General features: G+C 42.0%; 1 protein-coding gene across 4 annotated transcripts in view; it reads left to right on the top strand.

Annotated features, from left to right (window-relative positions):
* The window catches only part of LOC131472318 (cadherin-6-like), a 113,255-nt gene that overhangs the window by 66,754 nt on the left and 25,937 nt on the right, over positions 1 to 20,564 (top strand). For all 4 annotated transcript variants that reach the window (XM_058649384.1, XM_058649358.1, XM_058649376.1 and 1 more), the window contains 5 exons: positions 2,424 to 2,718; positions 5,757 to 5,876; positions 9,478 to 9,645; positions 13,208 to 13,395; positions 18,172 to 18,425. In XM_058649384.1, the coding sequence (XP_058505367.1) occupies positions 2,424 to 2,718; positions 5,757 to 5,876; positions 9,478 to 9,645; positions 13,208 to 13,395; positions 18,172 to 18,425 (1,025 nt within the window). The remainder of the gene's footprint in view (positions 1 to 2,423; positions 2,719 to 5,756; positions 5,877 to 9,477; positions 9,646 to 13,207; positions 13,396 to 18,171; positions 18,426 to 20,564) is intronic.

The following is a 20,564-nucleotide window of genomic DNA, read 5'->3' as shown; positions in this document are numbered from 1 at the left end:
GTTAGACAGAAGAAGAAAACACTTACAGGAGAGTTGTTTTGACCGGAATTCAAGTGGGTGAATGAAACACTGCTCCACTTTAGATCCTAATCCGAAGATGCTGAAATTCTACAAAACACTTGGTTCAATGGTCTTTTCTCTTTTTTTTTCTCCCTTCCACCAGCATTCACGCACGGGAACAAAATAGTGTTAAAGATGCTAATCCACAAAGCTGCTCATCTCACATGTGCCAGCTTTGCCCTGATAAAACAGCATGAATTAGTAAAGCCTTGGAGCACCTGCGATGAAAAGCTTTTTAATATATGATGAGTGCGGAGAGGTTTTTTTTTTCTGCAGCGTGTTCCCCTGTGACCCACCAGCAAACGTACAAAATATCCCCGCGCAGTCTGTCCACCGACACAGCCAAGACCGCTTGGCACGACAACAACTCGCATCAAACTCAAACGGGACCTAATGAGGTGTCAATAACAGACCTCAGAATTTCCTTGCGCACCATCGTGAGGTTCGTGTTTGCCTCATTTTGTCCATGTGTGCAAACATTTGCCCTCCTGTTTGCCCTTTACTTCCTCCCCCAGCAATTATGACCATGTCCTTGTGGTTATTAAAGCAGGGGAAGGGAAGTCAGCAGCGAAGCAGCGGGAGGGCAAACGACTGGACAAGCTTTTGATGAGTTCTGAGAGATAAATATTTTTCGGGGGGGAGGGGGATTTGGTGGTGGAATTAAAATGTCAGAGCATGCTAAGCTGCTGTTAATGCAGAAAGAGGGGAAAAAAATGGAACAGTAGATAGAGAGCGAGTAAGCGAATACTAATGAAGTGAGTGGGCTCTCATGGTCCTCTGGCATGGTTGGTGGTGGGATTGGCAGCAGTGGCAGACGTGCACACTCTCATGCTGTTAATTCACAGACGTCGACCCACTGGTGTGTTTGTTTGACGGCGCCGTGAACGTGCCAACAACCTGCATGTAGCAACACAAAAGCAGGCAACTTATGAAACGGGGTGAAGCGACGGACGTGCACCGTCAGCGACGGTTCGCTAAAGATGATGTGAATCTGTTAAATAACAAGAGCAAAAGCTCTTATCAAAGCTGTAGCTGTTCCCGTGCCAAGGCCCAGATTGGTCAGATTACTGATTTATTCACAGTGTATCAGAAATATTAAAGAGGATTCTGTTTTCAGTGATGTCATCTTTTTGGCTTCTGTCCATTGCTGATGGATTAATAAAAGTCCAAAGTCCAAAAGTTATGATTTGGCATAGTCTGAGTTGTCCTGGCGCTAAACCAATACTTTCAAAACTGGCTCCCAGTGCCTACATAGTGTCTAAAAAATGACAACACAAATGTCTTCAATAAAGAAGAGCTTTTCTATTTCAAAGCTTCAGTTAGAGTTAGCTGTTGTTTAGGGTGTTTTCTGGTGCTAAACAAATACTTTCAAAGTACGAACAGCTAAAAGTTACCATCAGTAAGCTAACATTTGGCTAACTTCCTGTTAGGTGCTGCTGTTGGCATTCCTCCTCTGGGTCCTTACTGATACTCTAACACAAATTAACATACAGATTTGATATATTTCAGAATTTACACTATTTATGTATTAAATTAATAGTCATAGTGCAGTTCTTTTAAAGTCTATCTGTATGAGGAACAGTCTAGGAAATGCAGGCTAGCTCACACTGCCACCACAAACCAGATTTTGTCTAATTCGGAGAGTTAAATCTACAATGCCATTAGTCTTTTCTAACTGAAATCTTAACTCTGTAAACCACTCACTTACTCTCCTGTAACAAAGTCCATAGAAACCCTCAGTGTTTTTAGCTCAAAGAACACTGGAGCTGCTGGCCTAGCACTACATTGTAGTGTAATAATACATTAGAACTTACTGATAGAGGCAGCAGTGGATCAACAGCCCCTGTGTGCTGCGAAGTAAAATCACTGATTTTCTCAATGGGATTTGGTGTGAGAGTCAACGTGCACTGTCACTGAAACACACATTTGATAAAATGTACTTCACTGAGAGTAACTGTAACACCTTTGGCACTAAGTGCTCATTTTCAGGATGTGTTTTTGCACTCTACTTCTCAGACATCACCTGTCCATCAAACATGTGCATTCAGCAAATCTTATGTAATTGCAGATGCATTTTCTGCTCAAAGTGGCTTTTTCTGCTCGGGCTAACTCCCGTAGATTTTCCCCCCCGAAAGAGCTAGCTGACACCCTGGGTTTATAACATTAAGCAAATGTGAAAGCTTTCATGAACTGGAGTTGTAGTCACTGCTGTGCTATAACAATTAGTAATTGAGAGCAGCAGAGTGGGAATTTATTAAAATGGAAATACCGCAAACATATGCTTCAGATTGCTGTTCCTCTAATGTAGGGAGCATAATCATGATCTTTCTTTTTTAATCTCCCCCCCCCCCCCCCCCATGCAGCTTCATTCAGATTCTGACAAAGGAGATGGAAGTGTGAGGTACGTCCTCACCGGCGAGGGAGCGGGGACGCTCTTCAAGATAGACGAGAACTCGGGGGACATCCACGCCACCAAGAGGCTGGACAGGGAGGAGAAGGCTTACTACATCCTCCACGCCAAAGCTGTCAATCGCCTCACCAACATAGCACTGGAGGGCGAGTCCGAGTTCATCATCAAGATCCACGATATCAACGACAATGAGCCAAAGTTCACAAAGGAAGTGTACATGGCCCAAGTCCCAGAAATGTCCGAAATTGGTGAGTTCCTAACTTCTTTCTCGCCTCAACAGCTGATCTTAATCTTTTCTTGAGGCTAGAACAACACATGGAATTATGCAATTTTTTGTATTCTTAGTCGCTGTAGGCATCCCAAGTCAGCCTCGAGGTACCAACATTGGTGATCACATGAATAAGGTCAATATGAACAAGGAGCCTTATTCTAAATCCAACAGGAAGTTGGTAATTTTTTGGCCAGTGCTTTTGACTCAAGGCAGATGAGATTTCCTTCCACAAATGAAAAACAGACTAGGAATAAATTACATCTTTCTCATCCACCCACTTTCCTGAATTAGCATTAGTTCCCACATGAGTAAGCCTCCACCATCCGGCTTGAGCAAGGGCCCGGTCAAAGCTACTTGCAACTTTGGTTGTTTAAATGTATTTTATTATGAGTCAGAGGGGTTAAATTTTCTTGTTGTCTGTTGTGATATCGGAGGAATATCTTGAGAGTTTACTTTTCAAACTTTTCACTTGGACTCAAACTTTTGACTTTGTCAAAAATCAAGGTTGCTGTGACCTTAGAAATCAAATTTTTGACATTGTGGCCTTGACACCTCAGGAAAAACGAGGGAATTCTTTCAAATTTCACACAAATGTTCACTTGTATTTGAAGATGAAATGATTAGATTTCAGTGGTCAAATGATAAAGATCAAGGTCAATGTGATTTCTTATGAATTTCCTGAGAAAATCCTGTTAAATTTGGCACAAACATTCACTTGAGTTCAAGGATGGCCTGATTAGATTTCCGTGGCTCAAGGTCAAGGTCACCATGACCCAACGTTCGGTCTTTCAGAGAATCTTTTCAGCCTTGGTACGAACGTTTACTTGGAATCAAGAATCAACTGACACGATTTAGGCTGAAGGTCAGGTTGGCCTCAGAAAGCTTCTTTTTGGAAAGTAATTTTAAGCCTGAAAAAACTGTTTTCACAGGTTCCAAAGAACACTAGGCAGTAATTTCACTTTATTTGTTTTATCTTGCTCCTGTCATTGAGATTTTTTCTGCCACAGTGGGAAATGAATGAATTATTCAATAAAAAAAATAAAAACACGGAAACAAATAAAGAAAGGAATAATGAATTGTCTTTGGAGTGTGTACAGCTGGCAAAGAAAACTGTGTTCAGCATGTCAAAACATATTTATTGATCATAAAACAGACAATAATTAGGTGGCGACACAAATTAAGGTGTGCACATCTGCGTGCAAGAAGCTGGATTAAAAGGTTTATCATTCAAATAGGATAGAGATGCCAGTCTTAGCAGATCAATGGGACTTTATCAATCATAATAATGACGCCGGCACAACAAAGAGGGCCCGACTAATTAATCGACAAAGACGGGGGGGTGGGGTCGTTTTATGAGCGGAAAATCAACAAGGTACAGCGTCTCTGTGATGGTTACAGCACTGGTGCTGATAATCTTTTAAATACTGTATTGTATCTTATTAAAGCAGTATTTAATTTAATTACCAACACTGTGAGCTCTGTCAGCGTCGCAGTGAATAAATGCAGCGGCTGCTATTTCTGGACCGCCAGTTTCTTAGACAGCGCCATTTGCTGTTTCAACGTTATCATTTGTTCCTTTCATTCGGGCACCAAATTAAACTTTAATCCGCCGTGCACTTTGGCTTCAGCTCGCTGTTTTAAAAGTACATACTGGCCTCATGAATATAGATAAACAATATAAAAAAGACTCTTAATCAATACTTGCATGAAAGCACGGGGGTGAACCCTGTGTTCTCCCGCTGCGGCTGCTGATTCTTCAGGGATTGAGCGTCGTCGGTGCTAACGCTCAGACATGTGACAGAGTTGTCACTCGGTTCAGCAACCTCAGGAGAGGGGCCGGCACTTATCTAAGGGCAGCACGGGTGCCCATGGCAACAACCGAGGTGTGATGTCACCGCTCGGCAGAGCATGTGTTCACGAGTGACTGCGTCGAGACGCTGGCCCTTTAAATGTGGCAAACACACTTTGAGGTTTATTATAGTCTCCGCAGCCCTGACATTCTTCACTGAGTCAGGGGCGAACTTTGAAGCCTTTGACAAGTGAATGACTGCAGTCAAGGTAATTTACTCCACCTCCGCCACAACTCTGAGCGCTCCACACTTTGTTTGTCAGAAACATCTCCAAAACCCTACAAGTCTACATCAGAGATGAGATGGCTGATGTGGATCAGTGATATTTTCTAAAAAGCCACCATGTCAGAAAAGCCTTTTTGAGTCTAATTCCCTAGTTAAAGGTATTAGCGACCAGGGTTCAGTGAACTTGCTCAGGAATCCTTCCCAAACTGTCACTTACACTGAGTCAGACAGCCGTGGTCTTCCTCTCTCTCTCTCTCTTCCGCTGCCTTCCACATTGATTTTAAAAAGCAGCGAAGTCGCCTTCCACATCTCAACTGACATCAAATTAGAGAAGTTTCACGAGGTCGTTATGCAGTGGCATCGCACAATTCTATATTTATACCACTTTGCCATTAAATATTTCTACTCAATTAATTTTCCTCTGCATGTAATGAGGCAACACTTGGCCCTGCAGGGCGCCATTTGGGAGGTAACACTTGGCTAACCGCTTCCTTTTGTTCTGCTAAAATAGGGCTTCAGTCTTTGTGGAAGAGAAAATGAATCACAGTCGTTCTCCCCCTTTATCAGATATTTGGCTTCTTGGACTGCACAGATATGTGGATACACTAATAGGCTGCTGGGGCTTTGCAGAGAGAGAGTATCTGTACCGCGTGTATGCTTCGAGAGATATACTTGAGGAAAAATACATTAGGATTTATTGATCACCCACGTAAATCAATCACGTGAAAGGGTATAAGTAGCCGAAGAATAAAGATTGGTTTGGGTAATGCAAAGGGACAGAAATGATCCGTCACATTGTGCATGAGCGTGATTAGAAGAGGATGCGACACCTCATCAGAAGGTGCATCGGCTTAACCAATTATCCGACAGGCTATTTTTCAGCAGTATTGAAGATTTGATCTAAATCATTGTCATGAATTCTCCCTCTCTCCTCCCGCAGGCACCTCGGTAATTCAAGTGACGGCCATAGACGCCGATGACGCCACGTACGGGAACAGCGCCAGGGTGGTGTACAGCATCGTGGAGGGGCAGCCGTACTTCTCTGTGGACCCAGAAACAGGTCAGTAACAAACCGGAGATTTTCTTAATTTGGTCAATATGTGTCTTTAAGTGGTGTGCTTTGTATTCCTGACTCCATTTAATGGTTTTTCCTGTAAACATATTCACAGAATAAGACCAACTCCAATTTTAAGCTGGGGTAGGCAACATGAATTTGTCATTATTGGTCAATAACTCCATAATAACCTTTCAGCATAATGTGAATCTGGCTTTTTTGTCAGGGAAAAGCCACGACTCTACGCTCTAAATAGCTGACTAAGCAGCTGATGTTTGTATTGTGCAAACCAAACTTACATGGCACCTTTTGTGTAAAACGGCTCATCAAAGTACTAATCATGTAGACACATAATACTTCAATAAAATGCAAAATATAATAATTTAATAACATACAGGATGCAATGCTAAAAAAGAAGGTAGGTCTAGTTAGGTTAGGTTTTATTAATAATGGCTTATGACAACAAATGCTGTAAAATCAAGAGAGAACATCTAATTCACCGTTTATCCAAATAAATACAGCAAACCTCAATTTTAAAGGTCAACTTTGTAAGTGCGTTAAAGCTACGATGGCCATTTTGTTGGCCGTCGTCGTAAAAGCTCCTCCTCCATAACACTGGCAGACATTGTTTGTCGTAGCGGCCATTTTACAGTAACTTGCTAAGTTGCTAACTTATAGCTATTGTCTCAACCCGAGCGCTCTAAGCTTAGGTGATAGTTAGCTATTTAAAGGGCTACAGCAAACCAGTAGTACGAAAGATTTAAATAATTTATAGACCTAAGAAAGCTCCTGTGCTGTCCTTAAATCCACTTTTATGATTAGCACTTGACACCCAGTGCTGGAGGCAGCTATGAAAAGTTAGCAAAGCAGTGTCCACATAGCAAGAGATGCTAATGTTGCTAAAGTGATATGTTGTCTGACAAAACACTGTAAACCGGGAGATTAGCCTTGTCTGAATGTTCCATTTGTACTTTGTTTACGTTTAAACATGATGTGGCGTTAGCTAGTGTCCGTGCTAGCATGTTTACATGGAGGGATTTGACTTGAAAAGTCAAATGCCCCCAGCAAACAAATTTCTCAGAAAGCAAAAGCATTATCTTCCTGCTAATGCTACCTACGCCCTACATAACCTGCTTGTTCACGCAGCAAAGTTTACACCTTTTATTTTGGAGGGAGCCTTTCTGGAAAACATGATAAATGACGAACCAGGGCAGGGACGGAGGAAACGTGCTTTACTGTACCTGCACAGTAAATTAAACCACTTTATCAGAAAAATAACTCCTGTAAACAGAGCAAACTTTCCTTTCGCCCCCAGTCCAAAAAGAAAACGCCGACAAATACCGCTCGCCTCAGACTTTCACGGGCTCATTTACGAGCGTTTGGGATTTGTAGCGGAGTGAGTGTCAAATCACCAACCCCCCGAATTGTTACCGCTTGCTAGTTTTTAATCATTAATGTGTGCTTTGGAACTCATCCCACTCTGTTTCTTTTACTTAAACAAAAGGGAAACGACACAAAAAGAAGGGAAGCCATTTGCAGATTAGCGCAGGGATTAACAGTAATATGGTTTATCCAACATGTGGTATGTAAGCTGACATCCCCTCTTACACAAAGACATGCCTGGACTTCACATTATAAGCAGGATTTGTTTCTCCTCTCTTTGCCTTTGTGTGTGTGTGTGTGTGTGTGTGTATTGTCATTAAGCAATAACAAAGGTAGGCAGAGATACGGAGCGCGTTTCCTAAAGCGGCTATACGTTACCCGTGTAAACGATCGCCGCTCTTGTTCTCGTCCGTGAGATAAATTGCACGCCGAGAAACAAGAAGGAGGGAATTAAAGGGAGAAGTATTGTGCTTGCTTTTTTTCTTTTTTTTTAGCCACTTTATACGGGAGGGAAGAAAAGAAGGCCTTTTGAAGAGAGTCGGCTAGCGTGATCTGAGCCTGAGTGACGCGCCACGTCAGCGGCGCTGTTTTGAATCGCACTGAATCATCTTCTTCTTCTCAGTCGGAAAGTTTGTCAAAGCGCTTTATTTAGCATGACTCTATTTTGTCTCTCTGTCTCCGGCTCCTCTTCAAAATTCAAACGTTGAGACAGGATTTAAGACCGAGGCTCTGATGGGAGATGGAGGAGTTTGTGCACCTTTATATATTTTTTTTTTCTAATATGCTGCCAAACAGTCGCTCTCTATCCCGACTCCAAATCTGGAGATCTGACAGCACTTGAAAGCCGGAACTTTAACAGACTTTTAATTCCAAAAAAGACGAAGATAAATGAAGATGGAAGTAAATGTTAGACTCAGAAAATTAAAGGAATATTCTTGTGGGTTTCTTTTTTGGGTGGATTGGCCCTTTGGTCCACTAACTGGTTAAATCATGAGAACACAATCACCTGAACGTGGCCACTGAGCTCCACGCTGCTGCTGCCGCTGCTGCTGCACATACTGAGCGAGTGCACTGACCTTTTGGTAATAAAATGTTCTTAGAGCTTTAATTATCTGGCCTGTAGAAGCATAAATGTTAAAAAAAAGGAATGAAATATACCTAATTCAATACAGCAGATGCAGATGAGGTTATTTCAGCTACACGGTTACAGTGCACCTGTGGAAACAGGCTTTTTTGTGTGCGTATGAGTCACAAGGAGACGGAATTTAATGAAGGTTACACACAAATCAGTCCATCTGGAGCAGTTTAAAAAAAAAAAATGACCTACAACTGTATGTGTGTGTAGTTACATGACTGACATGTAATCACTCAGACTCAGGCTTTATTTTCTATGAATCCTCACGTTTAGCCCTTAAAAAAAACCATAAAGTGTAATGTTTTCTCTCTGATAAATGGCTAAAAGAGATGATTCAGTCAGCCTACGTCTGTGATATCTTACGAGCTCATTTGCTGCTTTATCACACCGTTAGACAGATTTTTAAACCAATTCCATCTCCTGCACCAAACCCCATAGAGAAAATCGGCGATTTTGCATCACAGCGCACAGGAGTTGGTGATCCACTGCTGCCTCCATCAGTAAGTTGTAATATGTTATTTTGTCCTTTGCACGGAAAGTACAAAGTGGCACAAAGTTACCAAAGGTGGCAACAGTAGACCGGAGATTCCCATGTCCATGCAAGCCAAAAGACGCTGATTTTCTCTATGGAATTTGGTGCGGGAGATGCCATGTTTATTTTTTTTTAAACCATTTGTTCACACTTCATGGTACATGTAAATGTGTGCTTCTCTAATTTATTTATAATTTAAAATGCAGGTCTCAGTTGTATTTGTTCATATTGCGCACACATTCATCTTCATTCACATATATGTATATCTGTGTGATCACATGACTGTATCTCTGCTGCTGTTTGTGGTTAAATCAGAAATTGTCTTTTGGTTCAGTCTGTGCAGTAACAAGAAATATTAATGAATCCATGTCAACTGAGACCTCGTCCATAGATTGGAGATAGAATGCTTGAAGAGGTTCGAACAATATCAAATATCAGGTTTAAACTGATATTCAGACTATTTCATTCTGTTTCTACCCATTTAAATGTTGCATTTTCCACTATAATATGACCCCCGCCTTTTGCACCCCCTAAATCGGTGCTGTTTTCTTGCTCAGGTCTGATCAAGACGGCGCTGTACGGCATGGACCGGGAAGTCAAAGAGAACTACCAGGTCGTGATCCAGGCGAAAGACATGGCGGGACAGATGGGCGGCCTCACAGGAACCACCACCGTCAGCGTCACCCTGTCCGACGTGAACGACAACCCGCCGCGCTTCACCAAGAGTGAGCACAGCCACCTGTCCACACACACACACACACACACACACACACACTGAGTGACCAATCCACTCGTCGGTGTGAGCCGGTGCCAGGCCCCGCAGCCCCCATCTGGTGTCAGTTTCAAAAATGAATTTGGATTATTGCAGGGAGCTCTGGGTTTTGTGCCGGCCTCTTAAAGGCAGCGAGTAATTAAATACAAAGCCATACGACAGAGGGAAAAGGTCCCGCACAGAGCATCAGATCATCCCTGTAATCCCTGCTAAATGAAGAGAGTACATTCACTGCGGTTTTATCTCCCCCCCTCCTCCCCCTCCTCTCCCTCCTCCTCATCATCTCCCTTTGTCTCTCTGCTTCTATTAAGTCTTTCTTCTGCTGCCTTTTACTCCATAAAGCCAACGCTCTCAATTTACTGCTCCAACTTGTCCTTGCAGCCTTTTGACTTTATTGTTTTGTCTCCCATTTTTTTTTTTGTTTCACTCATGACACATCAATCCTTCATTTTCTGCTGTGCCTCCTTTATTGTCTCCCGCCCTCCTCTCTCACCTCCCTCCCTCTCGTGCGAGCGGCGACAGCAGCCACACTCAGATTGACAGATTACCGGTGTCGCCGCGCTAACCCCCCTCGCTAACAGCGAGCGCTAACTGTAAAGCGGCGACAGACACACGACCACTGATCTCACACTGTTTTCTGCCATTTATCAGCCCCTTCCCCACTTTGCTTACACCAGCGTTAAAGGCGTAGTTCAGGGTTTTTTGAAGTGTGGTTCACACTGAGCCTTTGTAGCCTCTTAACAAAACATGTCTTAAGTCTATGATATCTTAGATTAGATGCCGTCAGTGCTGAATGTGTGTCAGTTTTTCCACTGTTTTGACAGGAAACTGACGTTTGTGTTGCGTTGTAAACCACTCAAACCCTCCTAAACCAAACCCCATAGAAAAAATTATCGATTTTACATCACAGCACACAGGAGTTGCTGATTCACCGCTGCCTCCATCACTAAGTTCAAATGTGTCCATTTCTGATTTCGGGGTTTGAAATCCCATCATTGGAATTTCCCTCAGTGACACAAAGTGACCACACGAGGCAGCAGCAGACGAGCAGCTCTGGTGTCACTGCGAGCTAAAATCACTGATTTTCTCTATGGACTTTGGTGAAAGAGAGTGAGCGGTGTACAAACTTCAGTTTTTGGTCAGAAAAGGCCGTGTAACGATGAGATAAAGTGGTAAACGTATTCTTTACATATTATACACTTATGTAGGCTTGAGACACAAGGAAAACCAGATTTTAACAACTTAATAAAACGCTCTCCTAATCAAATCTACACCAGCGATACTATAAGAATATAAAAGTAACACAAACTGGCCACACGAGGCAGCAATGGATTAGCAGCTCCTGTGTCACCGCGAGCTAAAATCACTGATTTTCTCTATGGACTTTGGTGGAAGAGAGTGAGTGGTGTACAAACTTCAGTTTTTGGTCAGAAAAGGCCGTGTAACGATGAGATAAAGTGGTAAACGTATTCTTTACATATTATACACTTATGTAGGCTTGAGACACAAGGAAAACCAGATTTTAACAACTTAATAAAACGCTCTCCTAATCAAATCTACACCAGCGATACTATAAGAATAAAAAAGTAACACAAACTGGCCACACGAGGCAGCAGTGGACCAGCAGCTCCTGCGTCCCCACGGGCTAAAAATTCTGATTTCCTCTATGGGATTTGGTGTGTTGAGAGCGAGCACTTCTAATTTCCTGTTGAGGGGAAAGGCCCTGAAACACGAGATAAAAGCACCAAACGTACGTTCTAAAGATATCACTGGACTAAAGCGGGCATAGATTTCCTAATCTGAAACGCTGACGCGGTGTAAGTCGGCACTGGCTGTGTGTGTGTGTGTGTGTGTGTGTGTGTGTGTGTGTGTGTCAGTACCTCACACAATCACACTTCAGAATAACCTCAACTATCTCTTCTCAGGGTGTAGCAGTGAGGGATGGACAGACGCTGCCATTTCAGCTTTGCTGCCAATAAATAAAGAGCTAGAGGGAGGGAGATGGATATGACAGGGATGGAGGAGTTGACAGGAGGAAGAAAAGAGATAAAGGGAGGGGAGGGGAGCTTGAATGGAGCGAGAGAAAGAGACAGAAAATATTGTAATGGGACACCGAGAGGAGGCAGAGTGTCAGGAAGTGATATCATTGTTGTCTGCGCGAGTGATGCCTCCTCTTCTCCACCCAACGCTAAATACCTGTTAGTGTGGGGGGGAAACCTCGCGGTGCGTCACGTTCACCGCGCGTGTCTGCGTGTTAGTTGAGGCGAGTGTCAGCGTCACGGCGACCTGCTTTGCCAAAACACTGTCAGCATGTTTTATTAGCGTGTCAGTGCTGTTTGTCTCTGCAGGCTGTGTGTATATCACGCCTGTTCTCTCCCACTAGTCCGGCTATTTATTTAAGCACAGACGAGATGCAGCCGCCGCCGCCGCTGACAGGCGGCCATCAATTTGTCCAACCTCAAACCAGGAAATCATCTGACACAATAAGGGCAAAAGAAAAGATATAATAACGCGGAGGTGCAATTAATTTTCTGTCGAGCAAATTGAACAAGAATTTATGTTGTGCAGTAAAAGATACGAGTGGCGAGTCAATACTTATGTTAAAAGGCCAAATGTCTGATTTGGAAATGAAATATGTTTCTGTGCCGCGCTGCGAAGCCTCTTCTTCTTCTTCTTCTTCTTCCTTTGCGCAAACTCTTACGTCAGTGCTCTCAGTGTTGTTGTGTAAATTGATCTCCGGGTTCATTTTAGGGCGTTTATTTTTTTTTTCCTTCACTTCTTAAAAATGAATTAGTTCAAGCTGTGGTTGAAATAGGGACATTCTTTTCTGCCAGCAGGGACAGCAGGACGAAAAAAAAACATTTGTTATCTCTTTATTTTGCTGTTAAACTGTCCTTTCTGGCTGGAAACTAAAGTTAGTAAAACTGCTCACCAAACTCCATAGAGAAAATAAGCATTTTTAGCTCACAGGGACACAAGCTGCCGGTCGACTGCTGCCTCACGTGGCAAGTTTGCGTCACTCATGTAAACCTGAACAAAGGAATTAAAACACCGAAATGACACAATGACACATTTGAAGTGACTGGTGGAGGCAGCGGTGGATCAACGACTCCTGTGAGCCGTGTTTGTAAAACTGTTGATTTTCTCAACGGGGGTTTGGTGTGGAAGAGTGAGACTTTAAGACCAAAAACTTGGTTTTCAGTCAGAAAATGCCGTTGAATATTGAAATAAAGTGGTAACAATATTGTTAAGATATCACAGACTTACACTGGCTTAGATTTTATGAGGGGATATTTTTGTTAGGTGGTAAAAATCAGCTTCTCTGTAACTGTGTTTTCATCTTAAGTAAATTGCATCCAGAGAAAACAGACGTGGACAAAAATAACAAGGTGATAATTGTGGTTGTCATGGTTTTCGAGGGTCTGACTCACATACTGTTCTTTATTCTTCAAGCTGTTTTATATTTTATTTTCCCTGATTGATTGGACTGTACGTGGACTCGTTTTTCTCTGCAGCTCTCTACGAGTTCCGGGTCCCGGAGACCGTGGAGCTGGGCTCTGCGGTGGGACTGATCCGAGCCATGGACGGAGACATCGGCGAGAATGCGGAGATGGACTACAGGATCATCTGGAGCGACGGCCCCGGCATGTTTGACATCGCCACCAACAGGAGCACGCAGGAGGGAATGATTCTGCTCAGGAAGGTCAGTGTGTGACACGGCATGGTCTTTACTGGGTTTTAAAATCCCCAGGCCCCAAGGCCAGTTTCTCACAACGCTTTAACGTCTCCTTGTGCACCTGCCTCTGAAAATCTCTAAATACTCTGATACCCCTTTAACTGAGTGTTGACTAAATCAGGTTTTAGTCACTTTTACGGGCAAATGCACAGAGCCTAGTAATTACTAAATATTTACACATAGGTCAGAGGTGTCAAACTGGCGGCCCGTCAATCGATATATCATGTCAGAATGAATATTTTATAATTGTAATAAATGTACTACATTAAGCATTAAATTATATATATGTTGTATTTATATATATATATAAAAGCTTGGTTGTTGTTTTAATTATAGGTCCACATTACCATTTACTTAACTTTAGATTTATCTTTGTCTTGTTTATTTCGTGTTTTTGATATAGATATTCATGATATTGACATTTTGTACCTTTAAAAACTGTGAAATATCATCATGAACATCTTAATTTGCGATATTATTATGTATTTACGAGCTACGGGACTGCAACTGAACTAGTAGCTGTAAACTAAGCTACTGTTTCCTAACACTTTAGTCGCAGTTTAGTATTTACTAAATCCTGAATGTAGTAGAGACTCACGACAAGGGCTCAGCACCACCTACAGGCCTGACATATATTACAGCATTTAGAGTCACTTGGGGTTATTTTTGTGAGTAGTAACATTTGAAAAAATATTTTACTGGAAAAGTTCTGCTTTTCATGTGAAGAAAGCCTTCATTTATCTGTTGTCAGATTTCAGGCCTGAGTCACAGTTCCCAGCAAAAAAAAAAGACCTATTGTTAATAGAATAACAGCAATATTACATAAAACTATCACCTCTCACTGTAGTTTTAGTCTCTAATCTGAATCTAAATACATAAAAAACACAAATATTATCTCATTTAATCTATTTTAGCATCAGTAACGCCTTAAGCTGAACCTTCTCTGAGCAGCGTGCTTCCTGCTTTTACAAAAAAAGGAGGAAACTGCACTCAATAAAGAAAAAAAAAACGGATATAAACTTTATATTTCCATACTCTGAGACAGAGACGAGCAGAAAATGGTCGGCTGCAGTTATTAAATTTCGACTTACACTCGCACGCACCTCCACTACACATGTTTCGAGGGAGACTCATTCTTCCTGTCAGCCGAGACCAAAGCAGGAATATTGATGCTCAGTATGGATCGCGGCGTTCAGCAGTGTGTGTGTGTGTGTGTGTGCACCGCCGTGTGTTTCTGATGTATTCAACAGAATCTGGCTGTTGCCTTATCAAGCGGCCTCCCTGCAGCCTTCCATCGATCGCTTCCATCATGCCATCATTAAGTGGAAGATGACATAATTGCCTTTTGTAGCCACTGCTGTGGCGCTGTAGTGGATGTGGCATGCGGGCGGAGTGCGTGTGTGTTTGCGGGGAGTGGGCATGCCCTAATTCTGAACCTACTAATTAAATGGGCTTGTCATGAGGGAGTGCGTCCCGTCTCCGCTTGTACGCTGTCCTTCAAAGCCACATGCGATGCTGACGTGCACTCCCCCCCTCGCCTTAACGCAGAGCAGCAGAAATCAATGACTCCCATTATGTTATTATTCATGGCTTCAGAAAATGGTTTGCTCCATTTGGATTTCTCAAGCTTTCATGGGCCGTTTCCAGCGATCACGGAGCGAGAGCTGCCGCCCCTTTCATATGTACAGTAGGCTGCCTGCGAGGGAAGCACTCGCTCGCTCTGATACAGAGACTCCTGCTCGGCGCCATCGTTAAGATGCAACGTTTGCCAATTATTTCCATCAATAGGGGGATACCTTCAGTGGCTGCAACTTCAAAAAAAAAAAGTTCAGGGAAAAAAAGGGGAGCATTAAAGCGTTAGCGTTGCAAGAAAACATGCAAGACGACAGAAAACTTCAGCAGCCATGTGGGCCACTAATCATCCTGCACATCACAGGCTGTAAGAGCAGGATACTGTACAGTAGCTGCAGGATTACATACACACACACACACACACACACGCACAGGATCATAACAAATCTGCTTCCTTTTAACCAAACAAATGGGTGAAATGAAAGACTGCACGCCAACAGAAGCATAAATATAGTATTGGACCACCTACTGGTGAGAGCAGCGGCCACAAAATGAAGCCCTTTTAAGTCTTTAGGTGGGTGGTTATTATCACAGCGCAGAAATGTGCGTGCAGTATATTTACGTGATGTTCTGTCATTAACGTACATCAAAAATATCTTCAGTGTAAACATAATGTTCTGGGTGGTCGACAGAATAGAACAAAATCTCAAAAAGCTCTTTGTTAATTGGTTGAAATGTACATATCAAACTTGATCTTCTGTTAGATTTGCTTTAAAAAAAACAACACTATTTTTGCTAGCAGAGATTGAACAGCCATTTTAATGGTCCCGTTCTGTTGTTTGTTCATTCACGCCAGTTAAAGTTGCAGAAATGTCCACGTCTTTCATGTGAGGAGGGCTCACAACAGCTAGCTGCTAGCTGCACTACTGTAGCCTGACACCGTGGCATCGACGTTTGACATGTAGCATCTGTTGTAGCCAGATAAAAGTAGCTGTAAACATCAGACAATGATGCTACAGGGTCTGACTAGAGTCACTGCTAACATCAAATACCCACAGTTTTATTTTTTGGCTATAGTAGCTGCTAATGCCAATGCCACATACATTAGTTGCTAATGTCAAACGGATATCCACTGCGTTTTATGAAAATAACTGTAATGTCAAATATAGACGCCATGGTAGAAGTAACTAGAAATAGCTGGAGCCTAGCAGCTTCTGTAGCTGCTAACATCAGTAGGTGTAGCAATAGCATCAGTAGCAGCCAGCAAGCTGGAGTTAAGCACCCTATTTAGGGCAGTAAAACTTGCTAACATCTAACATGCCATGTCTGGCTACATTAGCTGCTTATGTGAATGAATGAATGAAAGCTATCATTCGAGCATGTGAACGTAATACACTTTAAAAAAGAAAACAAAATGGAAAGAAAATTGTTAAACTCTGATGACTATACTATACTATACTAGCTATAGTACCTGCTAATGTCAAATACAGAGGCTTTATGGCAACGGTAGCTACCAACAGCTGGCAGATAGCTGCTCCTGTAGTTGCTAACATCAGTAGGTGTAGCAGTAGCAGCCAGCTAGCTAGAGTTTAGCAGCCTCTTTACTGCTGTAAAAGTCATGCTAACGTCCAAGGGGAAAAGAAAAGAAACCTCTTCCTTCTCTGTTTTCTAAAACAATAAACCTCTACCAGTAAACAAACAGAAGCATGTACTTCATTACGTAAATGTGTTAAAGATGGCTAATACACAATTTTTAGAAAAGAATACCAAGTTAGGTTGTTATGCTAAAGCTTGGCTTAAATACAAATAAATGGACCACAGTCATATTATTCAGTGGTTCATTTTCACTTTAATAAAAACCAAACAAACATTTAAACAGATTTTTCTAAATAACACAAGACAACAAAGTCTGACAGACCAAACAGGATTATTTTCTCTGCAGCGTATGAAGTAATCTGGCACACTGATCTCTCAGTGTTAACAAAAAAACAACAACAACAACTCCAAAATGAACAGATGTCACTGAGCAAACATCAAGAGACAACAGCTTTGATTGATAGTTTCATAGAGTGTGGACGGGATCAGGAAATCACACTGAAAAGCACCGACATGAAACGTGTTGACAGGAAATGTCTTCATTTGTCTGAAGACAAAAGGAACAAAACATGAAAAGTAACATGAAAATATATGTATGTACATTATTTGTGTACTGTATTACACGGCTGGGTGGAATATTTGTTCACCGCGGCGTCGTACAATCTATTATTTCTGTGCGGCAGAGAATTTCACGGGAGATCCGGGAGTCGGATTTCTCGTTCAAATCACTATATTAACATTACACTGAAAGGTTACTATGGAGTTAATGATCAATAATGACAAAAACATGTTGCCTACTGCAGCTTTAAAGGGCACCGAGAGCTGCAGGACAAGGAAATAGGTTGCTATGGATGCACTCCCAACCCCCATTGAAACGTGACGGCCTATTTTATTTTTTGCAAAAGCAATAAGATAAAAATGTCCAAGTCATTAAAAGCACCATTAGTTTGTGTGAAATAATCTGTCCTTTAGGAAGTAGCTGTGTAATAACAACTAAAATATAGCAATAACAGGGCGTCTGCGAGGTCTTAAAAACAATTTTGCTGCTTTCGACTTATTCGATTGTTAATGGATTACTAAATGAATCAACTATTTTGATAATTGATTAATCAGTTTGAGTGTTTTTCAATAATTAAAACACATTTCTCTTGATTTTTCAGCTTCTTAAATGTGAATATTTTTCTGGTTTATTTGCAACAAAGAAAAAAAGAAATCATTAAAACTGAATCATTTTTAGTTTGTGGACAAAAACAAGAACACAACACTGACTGATCATTGTAACAAATAATCAACAGATGAACCGATTATGAAAATAACCAACAAAATGGAACAAACATGGAGCCAGTATCTACTAATGTTGGTGGCAGCCTGGTCAGAATTTATCTGAGAACTCGATCCCGCACTCAGAATGTTAGATTTGTTTCCCCTGAAAATCAGCAGCTGAACGAACGTGCCGCTGCATATAAAACGTGATGTTTTTAAGCAAAATGTTCCGACACAGGATTCAAAGTAAGATAGAAAACAAGTTTATATATACACGGTATATTTAACAGCTTTTTCTTCTGCTCGTCACAGCCTCTGGACTTTGAGAAGAAGCGTCAGTACAGTCTCCGTGTGCAGGTGGAGAACGTCCACATCAACCCTCGCTTCTTCTCCTCTGGCCCGTTCAGGGACGAGGCCACCATCAAGATCGTCGTGGAGGACGTGGACGAGCCGCCGGAGTTTGTGCGCGGCAGCTACGTGATGGAGGTCAAAGAGGACGCGGCCAAGAACACGATCATCGGCTCCGTGAGCGCGAACGATCCAGACGACAAACACAGTCTCATCAGGTACAGTAATCGACTAAATCTGCCAGCGAGCTAGAATACTTAAAACTAACTTGTAAATGTTGCCACTTTCAGACCATAATTTGCCTTAAAATTAGGAAAAACAGGCCAAAAACTAATAAATGTAATACAATTTTAAAAACAATGCTTTTTTTTGCAGTGTGAACATGTTTTATACCAATTATTGTATGGAAATCCTACCAGTTACAGTGTTAAATCTTTTTACTATGAATGCGGCAGTCGGTGAGTTATGCGAAATCCAAACCTTTTAAATGTCTTTTAAAGCCCTGAAAGTCAATCTTTGTCCTTCAATCTCTGTTGTCCATAAACATAAACGGCGCTCAGATACATTATGAGGTCCTGGAAGAGAGAGAGAAATATTATTCTATCAAAAGACACAAAATGCTACTTAACACTGCGACGGGACAAAAGTTCACTCGCACGACTCGGGTAATGCGGTTATGAAATTATGCGAGTATTCTATTAAAACAGGAGTAATGGCAGTGCTGCGCCGACGACTCTGTCTCAAAGACTTTTTCTCATTTTTACGATCCACTAAGGGAGTTGGCTCTCAAGGTTGAAGTTCCACCACTTTATTGCAGGTGTCAAATATGATATCATTCTCTTTTATCGCCCATCATGGAGGAGGCAGCTACCCCGTGGCATTTAAAGCCCGTTAGTGGAGGAGGAGAGCCAGGGGAACCTGGGGGCTGCCTGGCGTGAGGAAATCACTCGGATGCTCGTCTTAATTAGCCGCTGAAACGAGCGCTTGTGTACTGTATGCGCACGTGAAACCTGGACACACCTGGAAATCTGCACCCAGACGCAGGCCAACATTGAGAAGCGTTTTCACACCAGTTGGTTCGTCAAAGTCCCTGAAATGGAGGTTAAAGTGTGGTTGTATGAGGCGCTGACACTGACAGAGACCGATCTGTTCCCTGCACCAAAGTCCAGAGAGAAAACCAGCGATTTTACATCATCGCATCCAGAGCACATATGGGTCTTTAATCCTCCATCAGGGAGGTCAAATTTGTAATTAGTGTGACTCCCCTCATAAAATGTACTCCAGTCTCAGGAGCATGCTATGTTTTGAGTTTGTTTACCATTTTATTTTAAGTCCATAGAAGAAATCAGCGATTTTACCTCAGGAGCACACAGGAGCCGTTGAAGGGTTATTGATCAATTGTGTTATTTGTGCGACTTCAGTGTTGGAAATCCCTTTTATTCTGATTTACCTCAGTGACACAAACTCATCAAACAAGGAAGCTGTGGACCGGCAGCTACTTTGTTCCCCCGACTGCAAAAATGACAATTTTCTCATTGGAGTTTGGCACACACTTTATAAAGTACAAGATTCCAGTGAGATTATATGCAGTACTTCATATAATCTCACTTCAGAAATCACTTTAACCGCTGATTTTCAACACTGAAATCTACTCTCTGATTGGACGGACGGATTGCTGGATGAAATCTGAAAAACAATTAGTTAAAAAGTTTTTTTATTTCCCCCTCAAACACTAAAACATATCAAGTCCTAAGTCGATCCTGCAGTTTTGCTGCCGCAGGCGTAATGGGTCACTCCATCTTTAAAAAGCTGCCAACTCTTTTATTAGAGTTTTATTAGTCCTGTTTCAATGAAGTGGTTTTAATGCCGCAATATTCTTAATGCTGTTCCCACTCTGCAGCTCACCAAGGGCGAGCTCTGGAAATAAACACTGAAAAAGAAAAAAACCTTTTAATAGTTTTGCGTGGAAACGGACAAGTTATTCATCAACTGTCCTCCAGTTGAACACCAATTTTGTTTATTGTGTTGCTTTGATAGCTGTGGATAAACTGCTAACAGGGACACATGAAAACATTAATTTTAACCACTTAATAAAAGGCTCACGTAATAAAGTCCACACCTGCTTAATTAAGTCAACAATATCTTAAGATTAGATTCTTCACTTAATATCACTGGTAAACTGAAGTTTGTGAGCTGCACCAAATCCCATAGAGCAAATTGCCGATTTTAGCTTGTAGTGACACAGGAGCTGCTGGTGCACTGCTGCCTCGTGTGGTCACTTTGTGTCACTGAGGTGAATCTGAATGAAGGATTTCAAACACCAATGTCACAAAATAGCAAGTTTGAACTTCGTGATG

Source organism: Solea solea, chromosome 1, assembly GCF_958295425.1.
Source record: "Solea solea chromosome 1, fSolSol10.1, whole genome shotgun sequence".
NCBI lineage: Eukaryota > Metazoa > Chordata > Actinopteri > Pleuronectiformes > Soleidae > Solea > Solea solea.
The sequence above is the reverse complement of the archived record's forward strand: the minus strand, read 5'-3'. Positions and strand labels throughout refer to the sequence as shown.